General features: G+C 33.7%; 4 protein-coding genes and 1 non-coding gene across 5 annotated transcripts; 1 reads left to right on the forward strand and 4 right to left on the reverse strand.

The window, feature by feature from the left end:
* Positions 1-1,027: 1,027 nt before the first annotated feature.
* On the reverse strand, positions 1,028-4,944 carry LOC123701166. The gene is made up of 2 exons (XM_045648560.1): positions 4,474-4,944; positions 1,028-2,699 (listed from the first exon to the last, which is right to left on the reverse strand). Exons 1-2 carry the CDS (start codon positions 4,482-4,484, stop codon positions 1,028-1,030), a joined length of 1,683 nt encoding a protein of 560 aa, XP_045504516.1. The 5' UTR covers positions 4,485-4,944.
* Positions 4,945-7,161: 2,217 nt separating this feature from the next.
* Positions 7,162-11,349, reverse strand: LOC123701223 (histone deacetylase 11). The gene is made up of 8 exons (XM_045648625.1): positions 11,217-11,349; positions 11,002-11,125; positions 10,744-10,854; positions 10,570-10,661; positions 10,054-10,258; positions 9,502-9,668; positions 9,075-9,183; positions 7,162-8,675 (listed from the first exon to the last, which is right to left on the reverse strand). The coding sequence occupies exons 1-8, from the start codon at positions 11,222-11,224 to the stop codon at positions 8,493-8,495; spliced, it is 999 nt and encodes a 332-aa protein (XP_045504581.1). The 5' UTR covers positions 11,225-11,349; the 3' UTR covers positions 7,162-8,492.
* A 716-nt stretch (positions 11,350-12,065) lies between these two features.
* Positions 12,066-15,517, forward strand: LOC123701226 (intracellular protein transport protein USO1-like). Its single transcript, XM_045648626.1, has 11 exons — positions 12,066-12,255; positions 12,350-12,526; positions 12,893-13,000; positions 13,098-13,427; positions 13,502-13,580; positions 13,663-13,846; positions 14,056-14,179; positions 14,566-14,714; positions 14,899-14,997; positions 15,085-15,159; positions 15,228-15,517. Exons 1-11 carry the CDS (start codon positions 12,205-12,207, stop codon positions 15,358-15,360), a joined length of 1,509 nt encoding a protein of 502 aa, XP_045504582.1. The 5' UTR covers positions 12,066-12,204; the 3' UTR covers positions 15,361-15,517.
* Positions 15,518-15,561: 44 nt separating this feature from the next.
* LOC123701227 (vacuolar-sorting protein SNF8) lies at positions 15,562-17,925 on the reverse strand. The gene is made up of 4 exons (XM_045648627.1): positions 17,512-17,925; positions 17,115-17,316; positions 16,404-16,550; positions 15,562-15,796 (listed from the first exon to the last, which is right to left on the reverse strand). Exons 1-4 carry the CDS (start codon positions 17,777-17,779, stop codon positions 15,661-15,663), a joined length of 753 nt encoding a protein of 250 aa, XP_045504583.1. The 5' UTR covers positions 17,780-17,925; the 3' UTR covers positions 15,562-15,660.
* A 1,622-nt stretch (positions 17,926-19,547) lies between these two features.
* On the reverse strand, positions 19,548-19,620 carry Trnar-ucu. The gene has a single exon. It is a non-coding gene; the product is annotated as a tRNA-Arg (tRNA).
* Positions 19,621-19,779: the final 159 nt, after the last annotated feature.

Genomic DNA, 19,779 nt, shown 5'->3' on the forward strand with positions numbered 1-19,779 from the left:
TCTATAAATGACAAATAATTAAACTAGACGCTCGATTTTAACGCAAATCTGATTTGCTATTATTTGGCACAACAAATGAGATCATTTTGTATCACACACATGTTTTTAAAACATTTTGGTTTCTATTAAATTCTACTATTACAGTGTTGCTAAAGCACAAAATATTTTGAGTATAGATTTTTATAGTAGCTAGTAGCTACGCGTCACGTAAAAAGAACACTAGAAAAAAGGAGTGTGGGTTTGTTTGCGAATGGATACAGTTTCACACGAAATTTATATTCCCATTATTTTATTTTTAAACTAGGCTCGGGACTCGTGGTTTCGTACGGTCTACATTATACATACATATTTGTTATTGTTATACCACCTCATACCACCTAATAGACCGATAAATCGCCTATTCGCAGCTTGACCCTCAGCGTTCTTTTTATATGACGCGATCTGTATATTATGATATACCTATTATGTATAATGCACGTCGGTATAATACTGATATACAGGGTTACTTGTAACTGGACGTATTCCCGTCAAGAATAGATCGGGGAGCTCAAATGCAACAAATTTAACCCCCTATATGTATATCCGAAAGTTAACGGTTTTCGATTTATATTTAACTTTGTGATTTTTGAAAAAATATCAACTTTTACCCCTTTTCGACATTATTAAAAAAAAATGAGTGGTAAAATGTTATTAAACATATTTTTTTCTAGTAAATTATATCGACCGGCCCGCGAAGGCGCAAAAAAAACCGAAATTTACTTTAAATTATTTATTGTAAAAAAAATTACATAATAAATTACTCCTAACTTAACCTACGTCCCTCCCGTTCGATGTTAGAACTAAGAGTGCTCGTCCTCCTCGGCGGGGTAGCTGCAGCGTCGCGGTGGCGATGATTGCCGCAACACTCTCTGGAAGCGCAGGTGTGCGCGATGTCGCAATTCCTAACAGGTGCAGCTTCTTGGGTGGCCCCATGCATCCTCTAATCTTATATGTAGGTACATAACACCTCCCTCCTGAAGTTCAGCGATTATTGGCGGGCAAGGCTCGTTAATATCGCTGAAATTTCACCCTCCGCCGATTGATGTTCTATTTCTTCTTTTTGATTACCATGAACACTCGTAGTAATAGGCTTTGATGTACGCAGTCTCCGTACGACGTACCATGTCACTAGGGCAACTGCACTCGTTATTAATATAACATATATCGGTATTATGGAAGGCTGCATATAGAGAATCTCGTATCCGTTGTTAGTACTGATAGGCATTTCCATTGATATAGCTCTGTTACTAGCGTGTAATTTATCCAAATTTATCGAATTCAACTTCAGAACTTCTTCATCTGTATTATATTGGCTGGAATCTGGCAGGTTTGCAATTTTCATTATCTGTCCTTTGATATGGTCTTCTCGATTGACTATCTTGAAAGCCTCCGTTTGAAGAATGCAGTTTTTGGGTATTGTGGCTAAGTAGCTTCCTTTAATGACGTCATATTGATCTTGCGAGCATGATAAGTGGATTTTTGATGGCTTGGGGAAACTGATGACGTAGTGGGCGTCGTCTAATTTTTCTAGTGCGGGCGCTCCGGGCTCCACAGGCGTGAAGAGACAAGATGCGACGACTCGTTGCGTGGTAATAAGGTGATACACGCAGTCATTTTTGGATCGATGATGGTTCAGCTTGTCCTCACATAGATACCCTAGGCCAGACTTCGGGCATTCTGCCTCCATGTACATAAAATCCTCGTTGTGAATTGCCACAAAAGGATAGGGTGGAATTAGGACTTTACTATCTTTATTAGGAACTATGGATAATTTAAATAATTCAAAGGTAGCAGGAAGGACAACCGGGAACATAAAAACTATAACTATATTCCTATTACTATAATAATAGCCTAGTTTAACTAAATCAAAATATTCTCTATAATTAACTTGAGGGATTTGCTCTTTACCATAAAATTTGTGTAATTTATTTAGCATTTCTTTTAGAGAATTTGAATTGAACATAAGATGATGCGTACTTTTCGCACGAATAAAACCTAATAAATTTTCTAATCTATGTAATTCTTCAGATATATCATCTATATTATCTGATAAAATCGCTACGCGTTGAATTAAATCTATGTATAGAGTAACGTTTAAATTATTGGCCTTTAAATCATTTATAGCTATTTCAATTTTTTCCTGATTTTTAATTAAGTTGTTTAAAATATCAGATTGTTGTTCTATCCAATCTTTACTGAGGCTTATATGATTATTCATTTCTGTGACCAATTTATTCTCATTATTTTGTAATAATTTAATTGCGGTATCATATTTAATTGCATCTGTATAGTCTAGATTACCAGAAATACTTTTTATAACTGAACCTAAACCATCTATGAGACCTCTCTTTATGCGATTGGGTTCAAAAGTTTCCAACTGATTTGACAATTTAATAATCTTATAATGCAAGTGTTCAATATGTGAATTATAAAGCGAAAATAATTTATCGTGCAAATTAGGCGTTAATGAATTTAATTGATCCTTTACTATGGTTATACTATCACGAATATCCTTTAAATTAATAATTTGCAAAAATGAATGATAATGAGTGACAATTCTAGCAGTTCCAATATTAAATGGTAATATACCAGGTCCGTCATCCAAGCTAGTCAGGGTGGGATCTTCTGCTTGAATCTGGCACAGGATCAGAGGAAGGATTCTGTAACAATTTAGGTACCCTCTTAAGCCTAGATTTAGCAACAGCGCCATATTTCTTCTTAGTATAGATATGAATAGGTAAATCAGCCAGTACAGTATCGTGCGTAAAACGCGGTGCGGTCTTTTGTCGACTAGCCCTAGGATTTCTTACAAAAATTTGTTGATCTGGATAATACTGTATTTCGGGTTCGCGGTTCCTATTAATGTTTTCTGTAATTTGAGTACGGCGTTCCAAAGACGATTCATTAATAATTTTGAATACTTTGTGCATACTATCGCGATGTTCTTGCATATATTGCTGTAAGACATTTTCTGATAGATCGATATCTACAGGATCGCGACAGTTATCCTCATAAGGATATAAATCGGTACAGTAATATTCTTCGTTATCTATATATTCATTATGATTCATCTCCCTAGTCTTAAAGTAATTACTCGGGGGTGGATTACCAAATTTTGACCAATCATGAGCGCGTGCAAAAGGTGTTGGTGGTAAAGTCTTTGTAACGTAATGGCTAACGCCACTCATAGGATGCGGTTTCGGTTGCGCGGGATGTTTAGGCTGTAATCTGAACGTATTGCTCTGCGGGTTATAGTTAGGGGGTGCAGCGCGGAAAATTTGCATAGTACGAGTAGGACGTGCTGGTCCCTGTGGTTGATTAAAATTTCGATTAAAACTTGGTGGCTTAAATTGCGGTCTGAACGAATGTAAAGGCTGTAGTTTAGAAGAGATAGGTTCACTAAAATCATTATGTCTATAAAACGGTTCATTCGAGTACGGCATTCTAAAGGGTACGTGGGGTTTCCTATCAAAAGTTTCATTACGTTGTTGAAGGTATAAAGTGCTTTGTTCTTCATTCACGTATTCTAATGCTTTTTCAATGGTTGCGGGGCGCATGCAACGTATACGTGAGCCTAACGGATCTCGTAGGCCACGTAGGAAAGCCTGTAGTGTTAATTTTTGATACAGGTCCCTTTTTGCCTCACGAGTAGTAACGACTGTTTCATGTAATGCTATATACGTCATTATAGTACTAAAAAGATGTTGACATTTTTCGTAAAACTCTTGAGGAGAGCTACGACCTTGCGTTAATAAGGCTAAATCGTTATAAAGGGCGGTCTCATCTCTATGGTCAGAAAAGTTATTAACTAATACGCTTTTGATACCGTGCCAAGTAGTAGGTATACCGTTTGCATTAATAACTCGGGCTGCAGGCCCAGTGATTTTATTTAAAATACCATTACATAACGCGGCAGTTTTTAAAGTATTTCCGGGATCTTTTTCTATAAATTCCTCAGCCAATTGGTCACTTAAATGTATAAATCTTGTTAAAACGTTAACATTACCATCGAATTCTGGCAAAAGCCTAAGTGCATTAAAAATTTTATCCAAATCTGACATTTTAGATTAATTTCCTATACTTATAATATAAAATATATTAAATTTAATTTAATTTATTAACTTCGTTAAACTAATATAAAAAAATAATAATCTTTACCTAATTAATATATCTGAATTATGAAATGAATTAATTCGCAAAATTTGAAAATTAATTAATTCGTAATTAATTAATATTTAAACTTATTAATCTTTTATCAACCTAATATCTATATTTGAATTTTACAATTTGATTTTGTAAAATTCGAAAATTAATTCGCGATGAATTAATATTTTAAACCTACGCGCTACAGTTCCTCGGTTCCCGTGAATGGGTAATCTAGGAAAACTTACAAATCTAGGAATGGCAAGTCACTAAGAGAATTAGTGTACTTACAGGATTTTCATTTCGGCCTTTCTTGCAGTATCAATGTTCGGATACCCTTCGCGTTGCGGCGGCCAATAGATGTAGGTTCTTGGTCCCCGTCGTCGTCCCTCCGATGGAATGGCAATTCTCGATGCTTGTAGTTTCGCGTTCCGAGAGACGGCTCTCGAGGATCATCCACAAGACTGCGCCAATTATATCGACCGGCCCGCGAAGGCGCAAAAAAAACCGAAATTTACTTTAAATTATTTATTGTAAAAAAAATTACATAATAAATTACTCCTAACTTAACCTACGTCCCTCCCGTTCGATGTTAGAACTAAGAGTGCTCGTCCTCCTCGGCGGGGTAGCTGCAGCGTCGCGGTGGCGATGATTGCCGCAACACTCTCTGGAAGCGCAGGTGTGCGCGATGTCGCAATTCCTAACAGGTGCAGCTTCTTGGGTGGCCCCATGCATCCTCTAATCTTATATGTAGGTACATAACAAGTAGAGGACTTAGCAACATAACATAATAACCCATAAACATATCAATAAATGCTTAATAAGTAATCGTTAAAAATAAACATATTTTTGATTTATTTGCATAAACTAACGTCACTCGAGTTAAAGTGCTACGCAGCTTAAAAAATCACTATGAAGCTTAACGTACAAATTACTGATAAAACTTCCTCATCTAATAAGCTATGCAAAAAAGTATAATAGTCAATATTTAACTGCCTAAAAATAATTATTATCATTATTGGCGCTGTAACAGACATGACAGAGTATCCACTGTATTTTTTATGACGACCGGTTTTCTACCTGAGTGAGTTTTTTTCACGTGCAAACAAGGCCCTGATTGGTTGTTCCTATTGATGGTGTGTGTTTTGGGTACACTTCTATTTGAAACTCATAAATATGTGCCTTGTCTCAGTCAGTTAGTTTCAACTTTACTTTGCGTTAGCACGTATTGTTTGGTATCTGGCTAATATTCCCATATTTTCTATCGTTTTGTGTTACTTCCTCGGATTATTTCACATTTGTAGTGTGCGTGATCTAGACTGACTATGGCTACTTACTCCAATAATGAATACGCAGACATAATGTACTGTTACGGATTTTGTGACGGCAACGCTGCCGAAGCTCGGAGAGAATACCAACGCCGTTTCCCTGACCGAAGGATTCCACATGTAACAGTGTTCTCATCAACCTATCGACGATTATCTGAAACTGGCTCCGTACAAGTACGAAAAATTGATACCGGAAGACCTCGGCGATATACTGCAAATGACGAAGAAGAGATCATTCAACGCTTTATTAATGATCCTAATACGTCAACAAATATCGTTGCACGGGAGTTAGGTATATCACAGTGGAAAGTTTGGTCTGTTGTACATTTATCGGGTCGACATCCCTACCATTACCAGCCTGTGCAAACGCTAGAAGAAGGAGATCCAGCAAGGCGATTAGAATTCTGTCGGTACATACTCAATGCCGACGCGGAAGATGAAGAATTTTTAAAAAACATTTTATGGACCGATGAATCCAAATTTGACAAGGACGGCATAACAAATTTTCATAATTTGCATTACTGGGCGCCAAAACAAGAAAAAAACCCGAAAAAACTGAAAGAAACTGCATCACAACGAAGATTTTCACTAAACGTGTGGATGGGCGTTATTAATGATAAATTGATTGGCCCACATTTCTTGCCCCAGAACTTAAATGGTCAACATTATGAAGATTTTTTAAGAAACGAGCTACCCGCACTGTTGACCAGCGTACCTGAGGATATTAGAAATAATTTAATGTTTCAACATGATGGATGCCCAGCTCATTATCGCGTTAGTGTTAGGCAGTGGCTAGATGCAAATTACCCTAACAGGTGGATAGGCAGAGGTGGACCAGTGCCATGGCCTGCAAGAAGTCCCGACCTAACGCCGTTAGATTTTTATGTCTGGGGTCATATGAAGGACTTGGTTTATGTGACACCAATCAGATCTATAGAAGAATTGAGGGAGAAAATTATTCACGCAGCAGACCAATTGAGGAACTCGTTTTCTTCAAGAATAACAAAAACCGAAGTGCGAAAACGTGTCCGCACATGTATCAGGAATAGAGGGTCACACATTGAACATGATGTGTAGGTAAATAAAATAAAAAAATGTTCCTGCATTCATTTGTTTTATTTTTTCTTTTCAAAGTAATTCTACTCCGTTTTAAGATTCAGCTTACCTTTGTCAAGTTAAAAAAGATTTAAAATTATTTTTAGGCGCTTAAATATTGACTATTATATCTTTTTGCATAGCTTATTAGATGAGGAAGTTTTATCAGTAATTTGTACGTTTAGCTTCATAGTGACTTTTTAAGCTGCGTAGCACTTTAACTCGAGTGACGTTAGTTTATGCAAATAAATCAAAAATATGTTTATTTTTAACGATTACTTATTAAGCATTTATTGATATGTTTATGGGTTATTATGTTATGTTGCTAAGTCCTCTACTAGAAAAAAATATGTTTGATAACATTTTACCACCCATTTTTTTTAAATAATGTCAAAAAGGGGTAAAAGTTGATATTTTTTCAAAAATCACAAAGTTAAATATAAATCGAAAACCGTTAACTTTCGGATATACATATAGGGGGTTAAATTTGTTGCATTTGAGCTCCCCGATCTATTCTTGACGGGAATACGTCCAGTTACAAGTAACCCTGTATATATATTTTATAAATACTTTTCTTTGTACTAAAATGTTTGTTATTGCACGGCTACGTTCCGATATAATTCTAATGAAAAAAAATGCTTTATTATAAAAATAGCGTCGAATTAGATTTATAAATTCTTATTGGAAAATTGATTAATTGAATCAGCAATCAATGTTCATTTTAAGAGATCCAATACATTCGATTCGCACCGTACTAAGTTGAATTCAATTTTTATATAATATTACTGAGAATCTTGAAAATATTTGTTTCATAACTACTAATTTTCGATTTATAATAAAATATTATTTATTTACTTTAATTGTCCGCATAATTAAATAGATAAATTCTAACAGCTGCCAAATTAACAATCATCCATCATCCATCTAAGGCCGGTTGCAGAGCTTCACCGACCATCACTTGTCATATGTATGGAAATACGCGTGCGTATGGTCGGTCTAGCTATGAACGGTTTTATGAATTTCCATACATATAAAAAGCACGACTGATGTACGCACTGATGGTCGGTGAAGCTCTGCAACCGGCCTAAATAAAAGCATACAATCCGAACCTAAAGTACTGTAGCTAGGCCTTAAAATGACTATATCTATGGAATTATAGAAAAACTATGTTTCTCTGTTTTAGGCTAAGGCCGCATTACGATTTAAAAAAACCACTAATCTGCAAAACCGCCCAAGTACACTACTGTTAAAAAGCTAATGTGCCTTCAATATACCTGTGTTCTATGAACTACAAATTTTGGCGCGAATACGCGGTTTTTCACGCTAGCCTTTCTGTAATAAGTCACGGTTATAAAATCAATCGCGGGAAAAAACTATGTGCGACCGCTTCCTACACTTCCATTCCACGGCTGTAATGCGACCTTAGCCTATCCTGGTATGTTTTATTTAGCACTTGGAAAATGGCTCTTAGGCTCGATACACACCAAGTTCTAAACTACCTACAAATCTCTTCTAACAAGTCAGCTACATATCTATTTCCGTAGTGTATAGCGAGCCTAAATCGCCATGTGACAATATTAGCCTAAATTTAATTTAATAGGAATCTACGGCAGTCCAAATAGGAACGGTGCATATTTTCTAAGTGCAAACTCATTTAAAATCTGAATAACTCAGCCCCCGGAATCACAGACACAATAGAAAATCTATTGTGTCGTGGACCGATCGGGCCGCTGGGGGCTCAATGGGTTAACGCCTCTCGCGTTAAATCGCTAAATTTTTAATAGAAAAATTATTTTACAACGCGATTTTTAATTATTAAATTTAGTAAGTAATTAATGCTCGATTTAATAAGTTTTGACGACTTCTCATGCGACTAGCTATAATGCTTCATGACAAATCTTTAGATTTCTTAGGCTCATTTCCGATGAGGCCTTTGGCTTTTAGATTCATGATGGAGTCCGCTATGATTCTTGCAGTTCTTCTTAAGTACCCTCCACTTGTTAACATGACCACTGGAATGTGTTGAGCTTTGCATATCTCGAAAACGAATTCGTCTCGTTTTATTATACCCTAGAATTAAACATTAGTCTGTTTAGTTTGGTGTCTTCATTTTATGGCCTGTAAGTTCGTTTTCCAGATAATAAAAAAAATTGTCAAAATAAATTGAGCTATCATTTATGATTAAGCCACATATTTAATACATTATAATCTCTTCTAGGTTATCTATTAGAAAGGGTTTCTTTTTAAAAAATAACATTACTTTCTTGAAATATTCAGAAATGAAAAAAAATGAAAAATTATCGGACCGGAAAGCATTAGATTTCAAATAATAAAATATTCATCAAAATCAGTTCACCCAGTCTATAGTTCTGAAAAAAATACACTTGAAAACCTCCTTTTTTATATTGATTGAAAAAAGAAATCTAGCGTCGAAAGAAATATTATATAATGTCGTAAAATAGCACTCACAATGTCACTAATCCTCATGTGCCCGAGTGGATCGGAATCAAGTACATCTGTACCCGCGTTGTACACTAAAATGTCTGGCTTGAATTCACTTAATGCCGCTTTTAAATTCCTGTAACAGGAACCTTATATTATTGTCATTGTGAATTTCCATAAGGCAAAAAAGTGCCATGCTACATCATGACATCTTTTTTACAAATAGCATAAATAAAAAAAAGTAAAATAAAGTTAGACAAATTTGCTTTAAATACAAAATTGAACATTTATTTATACAACTAACCATCTCATAGACAACCCTCAATATTCAAAAACTGCCTTTTTAGGACCTAGTAGTATTGTATTTAGTTGTTTTAATGCCTATATAGATCACTGAACAAAGAAAATATAATAGAAACTGTCATAGAAAAAAAGAACTATACAGTATACATACTTCCTCAATTTCAGCATATACTCCAAATCTTCCACCTTATTGCCAAGTTCAATCTTACGGCGTATGGCTCGTTTGGCTTCCTCGTCTTTGGGATAGATGTGACGATTGTACATGTCCATTATGTATACTTCTGGTACTCCGAGGAAATCGCGTTGGTAACCGTTACCCTGGAAATAGTGATTATATTTTTATGGAACATTAAAAATTATGTGTCTTGATTATAAACTTAAAACTTACAAAAATTCAATGTTATTGCTACTTATGCTCTTTGTTACGATCAAAATTGTACTCAAAAGAGGGGAAATATTTTTAAATTATTTATAATATAGTTACTCATATTCATACTCAGTACATTCTAAATTGTAACTGTGTAAGCAAAGAAGGATTAAAAAAAAAACATAATTTGTATAATTAAGTAGGTTTAACATTTTTTTCATCATATTTTCAAGTGAATGCTCTACACGTATAATTTGAGAAACAGTCAAAATGAAGAACATCATATTATCATATCATCATCGACACATATTAATTTAGAAATATTTTATAATATACCTGGTGGGCGTCTAAATCCACGATCATAGCATTCTGGACACTCCGGTACATGACCAGATACTTGATGAGCAGTGTGATATCAGCATATGGACAGAAACCACCACCCTTATCCCCACTGCAGTGGTGGAAACCACCCCCTATGTTGATAGCCCACCCTCGCTCCAGAGCAAGCTTGCCAGCTAATACTGAACCTCCCGTTTGTAGTCTGTAACATATTTATAAATGATTCGAAACATAAACACACACACAAATCACACTTGAAACTTTTTATTTTACTTAAAATTTAACATGTTCCTAGGAATGTAAATAAATTAAGTTCAGTAAAATATAAAATAATACTAAGATATTTACTTTGAGAATCTTATAGGAAGCATGTTATAAAGTAACAGAGAATACAATATATCAAGATGAAAAAAATCATAGTATATTATGATATACATTCTCTAAACAACATTATTCTTTATTTTTGTACTATGCAAATATCATTATGACAAAGAAAGGAAATAAACAGCTTACCTCATAGGTTTTAAATAAGCATGTTGGACAAGTATATTTGGCACACACGCAACTATTGGCACCTCAGCTATCATTGCTACTTTGGCACTCCACTGGAAAACATATTATATACCTTTATTTAATAATAATTTATAAAGAAATATATATGTTCAATTAATTAGTCAATTTCTTTACCTTAAGTGATTTTAGGTATTTCTTAGTGTGAACAACTAACAAATCACGATCCTTGGCTTCCATAGGTTTTACAAGACATTCTGCTGTTATGAAATTGGCTTCTTTTAGAAACTAGAAAAAGAAAACTTGAAAAGTTAAATTAACATTAAGATATTAAAACAGTTCTGCAAGACACAATACTGTATCACTTACTTCATAAAATAGATCATTGAAAACACACTTTAATAATAAAATCAAAAAGTAGACTATTATATTCACCTGTACAATATTGCGCCATTTCTTTGCATCAAATACGTGAAATTTTTCGAAACCACAAAACGATACATTATATTTATCATCATATACCAATGGCCACTGATCTTCTCTAATATCGATATATAATCTAAAAAATATTAAGTTCAATGCCTTGAGTACTAAGGCAAAAATAATTTATATTGAGCAAATAACGCAAGTATTATGTGTTTTTTTCTTACCTAGCCATTGTCGATTTGTATCCTGATAGGTTAATAGTATAATTTTAAAGTTTCGCTGGAAATCAGAATTGATTTTTTAGTAATAAATTTCGCATTTTGTAAAGATTTTGCTATAGGTACTCTCCTATCTTGTTCCATTGCCAAAATTAGGCACTAAACTTCAATGTCAATTGTGTCAAAAACATTTGACATGTTTTGGTATAATTTCATATATAAAATGTTGCCTTCTACAAAATGACTATATTTAGTAGATAATAGTAGTTATAACACAAAACAAAATTCAAAATGAAAAACAAACATAACTTCAATAACTCGTTAAAATAGAGGTTTGAACGTGGACCATTTAATGTGTAATAAAATAAATATAATATACTTATTAATGATTTTACCCTTAGATTTTACCGCTTAAGCATTTCTTCAAAATGTAGATTTTCAGATTTCTATTATTAACCCTGATCATATTTTAAATGTTGTTCATGAGAATGTTCGACTTTATGAGATGAAAAATAATAATAGGGAATATGCCATTGAGTTACTATGTTTATGTACTACGGAATATGCATGATTTTTAAGCTATTGCATAGCTTCTATCGCGGACCTTGAGCGCGGGGACCGAATCGAGAAATTCCGTAACGAAAAAAACCTCACGTTCCCCACTCCGACGGGCGGAGGTGTGGCTTGAAGGCACAGCATGCAATATCTTTACCGCGGCGCGGCCGTGGCAGTCCCCGAGTGCCACACGTCTTTCTTTTTTTTTTTAATATCCGATACACATTTACTGTTCTGTGGATACCAACTAGATATAAGCTTCTTGGTGGATACTTACACAGATCCGATATTTTACAACAACGTTGCTAAGCAACGAACTTGACAAACAAACCCGGGAAATGTGAATTCATAAATAAATTTTTTGGTTATTATTTGATTAGCAGATATTTTTAACTAAAGAATATATACCTATTCTAATTATGAATATATTTTATTCGATATGGAAAGTAACACAGTCGAGACATTACAATCAGAATTGGATTTCTATAGAGTAAGTAAAGTCACTTGTTTCCCTGATAAGAATGAATTTTCAATTAAGTAATATTTTTTTAATATTACTTAATTGAAAATTCACTGTATTTCAGCAAAACCAATCAGTAGTAGAACAAGAAATACGAAAGCTTATAACTGATAACCAAAAGCTCTCTCAACAAGTGGGGTCTCTTCTGAAGGAAAAACTAGAATGTACACAGCAATGCTATGACAACGATCTGAGTAGAGAAGTGGAAGAATTGAAAAGACAAATAGCGCTACTTACTAAGGTAACTAAAATCGCGATAAAAATATTAATAGTGTTATCGAACCTATGAGATAAGAAGATAAGATTATTGTTAAACTTTATTTAGTTTTTTTTTTGTAACGTTCTATTGATTTTAATTTAAAAAATGCAGACCAGAATAAGTATTGAAGCATTTTTGTAGGTGTATATTTTCGATCGAGTTCGATTCTCTGCCATGATCACAAAAAATGCGCGTCGTTACAAGTTGCGCGCTACTAATTTTTGTACATATTCCAATTAGGTATTTACGAATAATAAAAATATCTAGATGCGATCTTTTTTGTATATTAGGAATGTAGATGAATTGTAGGTAGTTCTCAAAATTTTGTCTGTTGCTATGTTTAACTAGGAACGGGATTCACTGCATGTATTATGGCAAACGTCTCAAAAAACCATAGAAGCATTGGACACAGAACTGAAGACATACCAACATTATGATAACCGATTGGGGAAACAGGTAATAAATTCATATTAGGTACTATTTAACTATTTTATGATATTTTTCGACCATAACTCAAGCACGCGCATTACAAATAACGAAAACTGCATTTCAGAACATCAACGATGAAAATCGAGATTTGGAATTGAAATTAGAAACAGCACTAGCTGACTACGTTGAATTGGAATCAAATTACAAAAAAGTTAATTCGGAAAGAAATTTTCTTGAAACTGAATTAAAAAACAAAGAAAAAGAAATTAACACTTATAAAGATAAATATAGAACCTTAGAAAATACGTTAGAAGGTCAAAGCAAAACGCTAGAAGAGTTTAAAATAAATTCAATAGCTGAAAGGAAAACCAATGAGGATATAAGAAATCAACTTGCAACTTGTCAAAAAAATTGTTTCGAACATGTGAAAAAGGAAGCAGAAGCGAAATCAAAGGTATTCGAAATTAATTTAGTTTTTATATATTATGATGGAAAGTATTCCTGCATACTTAATTTAATGTATTTTAGGTAGCAGAAGCTCTACAACTTTTCGATACTGTAAACGTTCAAAAGAATGAAGCAATGAAAAAGGTCTCGGAATTAACAGGTACTACAATAAACATTATAGAAACAAATGTTATTAGGAGACGTAGGAATAAATGTTAAAATAAACTTAATTGATTTTCTAGAGGAATTAACAAAGGTTAAACAAGCATTGACATCAGTAAAGCGAGATGTGGAAATGAATTACAAAACAGAATTAGATGAAATCAAAGATAAATATAACGAAAAAGTATCAGATATGTTGGAACATGTAAGGAATTTAGATACGGAGTTGGTCGAAAAAGGATTATTGCTAAATAAGGCTTTACGGTAAGACGACTATTGCTTCGATTATTAGGAAAAGAGAGACTGAGAAAAAAAAATATTTTATCGATTTTGATGTATAAAATATTGCTTTTTTACTTTCTTTGGCTGACTTTCTTTTTTAGCGGATATATTATAAATATGTCACCGAAAAAATTATTGTTGTTTCTTGACTATTATGGAACCTTCAATATTGTAATAAAAATGTTTTCTAGGGAAATTAAAATACTTCAAGCAGCCAACGAAAACATCATAGAGCAACAGAATGAGAATGCCAAAACAATAGATCCAAAGCTGGCAGTGGCAGAGCAAAAACTTGACGCAGTTTTCCAAGAATTGGTAACAAAAATTCATTACATCAAACATCATAATAAATGATTACGAGACTATTTCCTAAAGTTTGCTCGTACTTTTGTCTACAAATAGAAATTTAAATATAACATCAGTCAGTGTCTTCTGATTGCGACTTATGCCATAAAGATTTAAGTTCCCCTAAGGGGAATACCCCTTCAACGAAGCATTTGGTCTTATAGCCAGAGTACAAAATTTGATAAAAAATAAAAATACTAAATTATTAAGGCTTATTTCTTTTATGAAGGTACTTTAAAGATAAAGAAGGCTACTTGGAGGATTTTAAAGACACTGGTTTAAATCCCAGCTCTCGATAATTTTACCTTATTTTCGCATTATTCGTTGCAGTTAAAAAATATTATCTCATTTTAAAGGTAACTTCAGAGCGGCGGAATATACAGTTGGTTTGTGAAAAGCAGGGTTTAGCGATGGATATACAAAGGATCCAAGACGCGTACGCGAGGGAAACCAAACGAAGGGATTGGGAGGAGAAATTGTTGAAGACGCAATGTTCGGAACTAAAGTAATTGTTGTTCTTTTTGAGATTCGATTTTACAGATTCGTTATTGAAGAAGAATTTTTTTTTAGCATTTTAAAATAAATTTTATAAATATAAAAAAAATCACAACAGCAAAGTTAAAGGCGCGATCTCAACGATATTTTCTAAGTTGTCTTTAAAAATTTTCAACTTATTATTATTATTTTAGGCTACAAGTGGAACACCTACAAAAATCTCTAAACGAAACACACGAGATGGTGAATAAGTTGCAAAATATGATGTCATCCCGAACGGAACTTAGCGAAAAGTATAATTACATCGTATATGTTTTTACGAATACGATTTTTTTAAATTTTACGAATGAATTTCCTATTTGTAACGTTTTATGTTACAGATTGGTATCGTCAAAAGAAGAAGAATTGATGGAATTAAATAAACATTTAGAGAATCAAATGGAACTTAACAAAAAGTAAGTTTTTCAATACAATTGAATTTCCAATACGAGCATCCAAAAATTTCAACTTTTTTTCATTTTAGATGGAGAGAGTCCTATGTGGACATGAATGAAAAACTAAAGAAAAAGTTAGAAGCTTTGTATAAAGAAAATAAAGATTTGCGTGCACAACTAAACTTGCCACACAGTAGCTCCACAGACAGTATTGTTAGTTGATAAATATTTTTAATCTGTTATATTTCTCTGTTATTCTATGTGTCATGTAAACCATAGACAATAATCTTCAAATGATGGAAATAATATATAAAAAAAGCATTACCATTACCCAAAGTTCCTCACTAAATCTTAATTTATTTTACATAGCAACATTATTGTTACCATATTTAAAAATGTGCAATATTATGTGTAAAATAAAGATTTAAGCATAACATATATTTTATTTACATTATAATTTCACATTTGACACAGAATAATTAAAAGAAATAAATTATACAATAATAAATGCACCGTAGAAAGTTATGAAGCGGCAACACAATCGGAAAACATGCTCGGGAACCAAAACAGGGGCTCCTTGGGGTCCTGCGTGTCGACCCAAGCGAGACCTTCCTTCACCATGTGATTTACAGCATTTTCTGCCCTGGTTTCATTCCAACTGAAAAATATTTCTATTAAGTATAACCTACTAGTGGTCCGCCCCGGCTTCGCCCGTGGTACATATTTCGCAATAAAAGGTAGCCTATGTCCTTTCTCGGGTATTAAAATATCTCCATACCAAATTTAATGCAAATTGGTTCAGTAGTTTAGGCGTGATTGAGTAACAGACAGACAGACAGACAGAGTTACTTTCGCATTTATAATATTATAGTATGGATTGTTGCCCAATATCTTTTCAGCTTTTTTAAAATTACTATTGCAATTTATAAAGGCTTTCATTATAACCAGCTTTTCAACCTAGAACCATATCATATAATATTTTAAGTATTGTTATGGTTATTGACCTGTTTGAAGGTGGAATTATTTGTCAACTCAGTTATGTGTTAAAAATTAAAATTTAATTCATTATGTACATACTAGCAATTATCACTAACTAGATCTTATGTATTTTTTGACAATTGTTCATTATCCGTTATTTAAGTCTTGTTTATATTTAGTTTTTGCTATATAGTATGCAACAAAGACTTATTCTAATCAAAACAATTTTACATAGTATGAAGTACTCAGAAACTAGAAAAACTAAAATATTTGACACATAAACTCACCCTAAATCATTAGTGAGCATGCTAATTGATATCCAAGCTGTGCCCAATGAACTAGCTTTCTGCAGAACCAGTGTTTGGTCCAAATTCAGCTCTCCCGGTATTGACTGCACCAACCATTTTCCTTTCCCTATTGATATCACTGTGAAGCTGAAATATAATTGTAATTTACTTATAATAAAACCTAAGTAAGTAATATTTTGCAAGTTTCTATATTAAGTATCTGATTTATAAAGTTGAAGTAATTGTCATGCATTAGTCTTTCTATATTTATAGGAAACTAGCTTTCCACCCGCGTCTTCGTCCGCGCAGTCAAAGAAAAACCCGCATAGTTCTCGTTCCCGTGGGATTTTCGGAATAAAACCTATCCTATGTCCCGGTGTAAAAATTAGCCTATGTCCTTTCTCGGGTATCAAAATATCTATATACCAAATTTCATGCAAATTGGTTCAGTAGTTATGGCGTGATTGAGTAACAGACAGACAGACAAGTTACTTTCGCATTTAAAATATTAATAATAGTATGGATAGCTGCAGAATTGTTTCAATACATATCTTTAATTTAAGAAATAAAATGATAAATAAAGCGTGTGAAGCAAAGTTTTACACTTGTATCAAGTAAATCATTTATGACTGGCGGACAATACTAAAGTCTCATTCATCTCATCAAAAACTAATTGCTTTATTAAACAAACAAAATAAAAACATTTCTTACCCATTGCCAAAAATCTTAAGCTTCTTAACAGCAGCCAACAGATCCTCATTAGTTATATCCTGAAGTTTCTTTGCCTTTCCCCGTGATGCAATCAGTCTGGTTCTCAATTCTTCCAGTGTAATTAGACCACCGTTCTTGTAATTGGTTGCTAAACACACTTCAACAATTTGCACTCCAAGTTCATAATAGAAGTCACCAATACCTAATAATAACAAATATTTTGATGAATTATTATACTAGAATCTTAGATATCAAAATTATTTAGTCTTAATATAAACAAATGGTTTTCCTTGCTCTAACACACATAAAACACAGCTCCAAACAAGTAAAATGTTAATCAAACTACTGTGACATCTCTTAAATAGTATAGTAGCATCAATAATTATGGTAAACACACCTAGCACAGACCAAAAGCCTTTTCCAGATGCTAAAGGATCTACACCTATAGCAGCGCACATTTCTTGAAACTGTCGTCTGAATTGCGCATTTTTCTTAATCTCGTTCTTATGCTTCGTTGCAAACTCCTCTAGGTTCTCCCTAAAGACTTCCAACTGCTTTTGCATTTGCAAAAATTGATTTTCTTGTATCTCCGTGCCTTTTTCCCTGTATTTTTCACGTTCCAATTGTTGCTTATGTATAGCACCAACACCTGCTCGCCGACGCATGTTTGCAGTTAAAATGAAATTTAATGACTGAATGATACAATCTTAAAGATACAATTGATTAAAAAATTGTTTTGAGATTTGAATTTTGATTTATTTTGGGAAAATTTAGATAGTAAACAAATAAATTATCGCCATTGACAATCAGCTGATTTGATTAAATAGACTGACTTAAAACTTCACTTTGACAGTTAGGTACAGTACAAAAATTTGCTAAAAAGTTAAATAAAAATTTGTCATTTTTGCAATAAATGGTAAATAGGGTTTAAATAGTGTAGATATTATGTACTTCGTCTACAACTTTGTTGTACCACCGACTAGCGCCAGTGTGGTTGGGTTTTTTAAATCTTCTAGCCATCTGTGATCATAAAGCTGGATACAAAGAGTAAATGTATACTAGGGTCTAGGGATGGCTGGAGATAAGCTTGAGATCGAAATTTTCAACTGGAGAAGTTGCAACAATAACTGCCTCTTGCAAGTTGCTGTCAGACTGTCGGACATTTCTCGCGGAAGTTTTCTTGCAGGTGGAAACGCGGCCTAAGGATAACACTAAATACGAGAATAAGAATGTATTATTAAGCTATTGCATAGCTTCTATCGCGGGCCTTGAGCGCGGGGACCGAATTGAGAAATTCTGTAACGAAAAAACCTCACGCTCCCCACTCCGACGGGCGGAGGTGTGGTTTGAAGGCATAGCAAGCAATAGCTTTACCGCGGCAGTCCCAGTTATATACATCCTTCCTCTATGGGCAGTCCCCGTGTGCCACATTTGATGCTACGTTTTATCCTTATACTAGCTGCTCCGCGCGGTTTCACCCCCGTGGCTCCACTCCTGTTGCCCGTAGCGTGATGAAATATAGCCTACTAGATTTCCGCCCGCGGCTTCGCCCGCGTTTGCAAAGGAAAACCCGCATAGTTCCCGTTCCCGTTGGATTTCCGGGATTGCGTCATTTTCCCGGGATAAAAAGTAGCCTATGTCCTGTCTCGGGTATCAAAATATTTCCATACCAAATTTCATGAAAATTGGTTCAGTAGTTTAGGCGTGATTGAGTAACAGACAGACAGACAGACAGAGTTACTTTCGCATTTATAATATTAGTATGGATAACCTTCCTCGATAAATGGGCTATCTAATACCGAAAGAATTTTTCAAATCGGACCAGTAGTTCCTGAGATTAGTGCGTTCAAACAAACAAACAAACAAACTCTTCAGCTTTATAATATTAGTATAGATTAAAAATTAAAATAAAACAATAGGCAACGATAATTAATTATTATTAATAATTATGCATATTTAAGCATTGTTATCATTGCCCGTAGAGGGTTCATTCTCCCTCTACGTCGGTCGTTGCCTATTGTTTTATTATGCGATGCGGAATATTTAAAAAAAAACTTTGTTTTAAAGATCTATGTATCTATATAAAGATATCTATATATCCCTATGTGGATAGTTTAATAAAATATCATGTTATATATTTTGACTTTAGGGTGTAACCACGAAGAAAGTTACATAGATATTGTGTTAGGCGATGTAGAAGAAAATGCTAAAAAGCTATTTTTTATTCAAGTTCCTAATAATATGAATTAATGATCAACATCAAAAAAACAGCAAATGAATATTTTACAAAAAAAATTACAATATTTCATTTAAAACCTTCAAACAATAAAAACTGAATACGCGAGGCAAAGAAAAGGAACATCAACACAATTTGTTATTTGAAAGCGTTATCAGTACATTTAATAAAAGTAAAACTATAAAAAAAGAGATAATCATCCCTGGTGGGGATCGAACCCACGACCTTTGGATTAGAAGTCCAACGCGCTATCCTCTGCGCCACAGGGACTGTTGAAGTGATGAGCAAAATTACGCAACACTTTTGTACGATCGTTCGACTGATATATTAAATTGAAAATCATAGTTATAGATCTTATTGAACTACATTAAAAAGACTCACTATTAAATAAAGCATAAATTAAACTAATAAAAAATATAAAGTGTAATT

This window comes from Colias croceus, chromosome 21 (genome assembly GCF_905220415.1).
Source record: "Colias croceus chromosome 21, ilColCroc2.1".
In the NCBI taxonomy this organism is placed as follows: Eukaryota; Metazoa; Arthropoda; class Insecta; order Lepidoptera; family Pieridae; genus Colias; species Colias croceus.

Excerpts from the sequence above, each read along its gene's own strand:
- LOC123701223 (XM_045648625.1), bottom strand. Across the intron at positions 10,662-10,743 it reads AATACCTAAAATCACTTAAG|TGGAGTGCCAAAGTAGCAAT; the intron begins GTAAAGAAATTG and ends TATGTTTTCCAG. Across the intron at positions 10,259-10,569 it reads GCTTATTTAAAACCTATGAG|ACTACAAACGGGAGGTTCAG; the intron begins GTAAGCTGTTTA and ends AATATGTTACAG.
- LOC123701227 (XM_045648627.1), bottom strand. The coding sequence starts at position 17,779 with ATGCGTCGGCGAGCAGGTGTTGGTGCTATACATAAGCAACAATTGGAA. Across the intron at positions 17,317-17,511 it reads AGGCTTTTGGTCTGTGCTAG|GTATTGGTGACTTCTATTAT; the intron begins GTGTGTTTACCA and ends TGTTATTATTAG. Across the intron at positions 16,551-17,114 it reads CTTAAGATTTTTGGCAATGG|CTTCACAGTGATATCAATAG; the intron begins GTAAGAAATGTT and ends ATTATATTTCAG.
- LOC123701226 (XM_045648626.1), top strand. The coding sequence starts at position 12,205 with ATGGAAAGTAACACAGTCGAGACATTACAATCAGAATTGGATTTCTAT. Across the intron at positions 12,256-12,349 it reads CAGAATTGGATTTCTATAGA|CAAAACCAATCAGTAGTAGA; the intron begins GTAAGTAAAGTC and ends ACTGTATTTCAG. Across the intron at positions 13,847-14,055 it reads TTGCTAAATAAGGCTTTACG|GGAAATTAAAATACTTCAAG; the intron begins GTAAGACGACTA and ends AATGTTTTCTAG.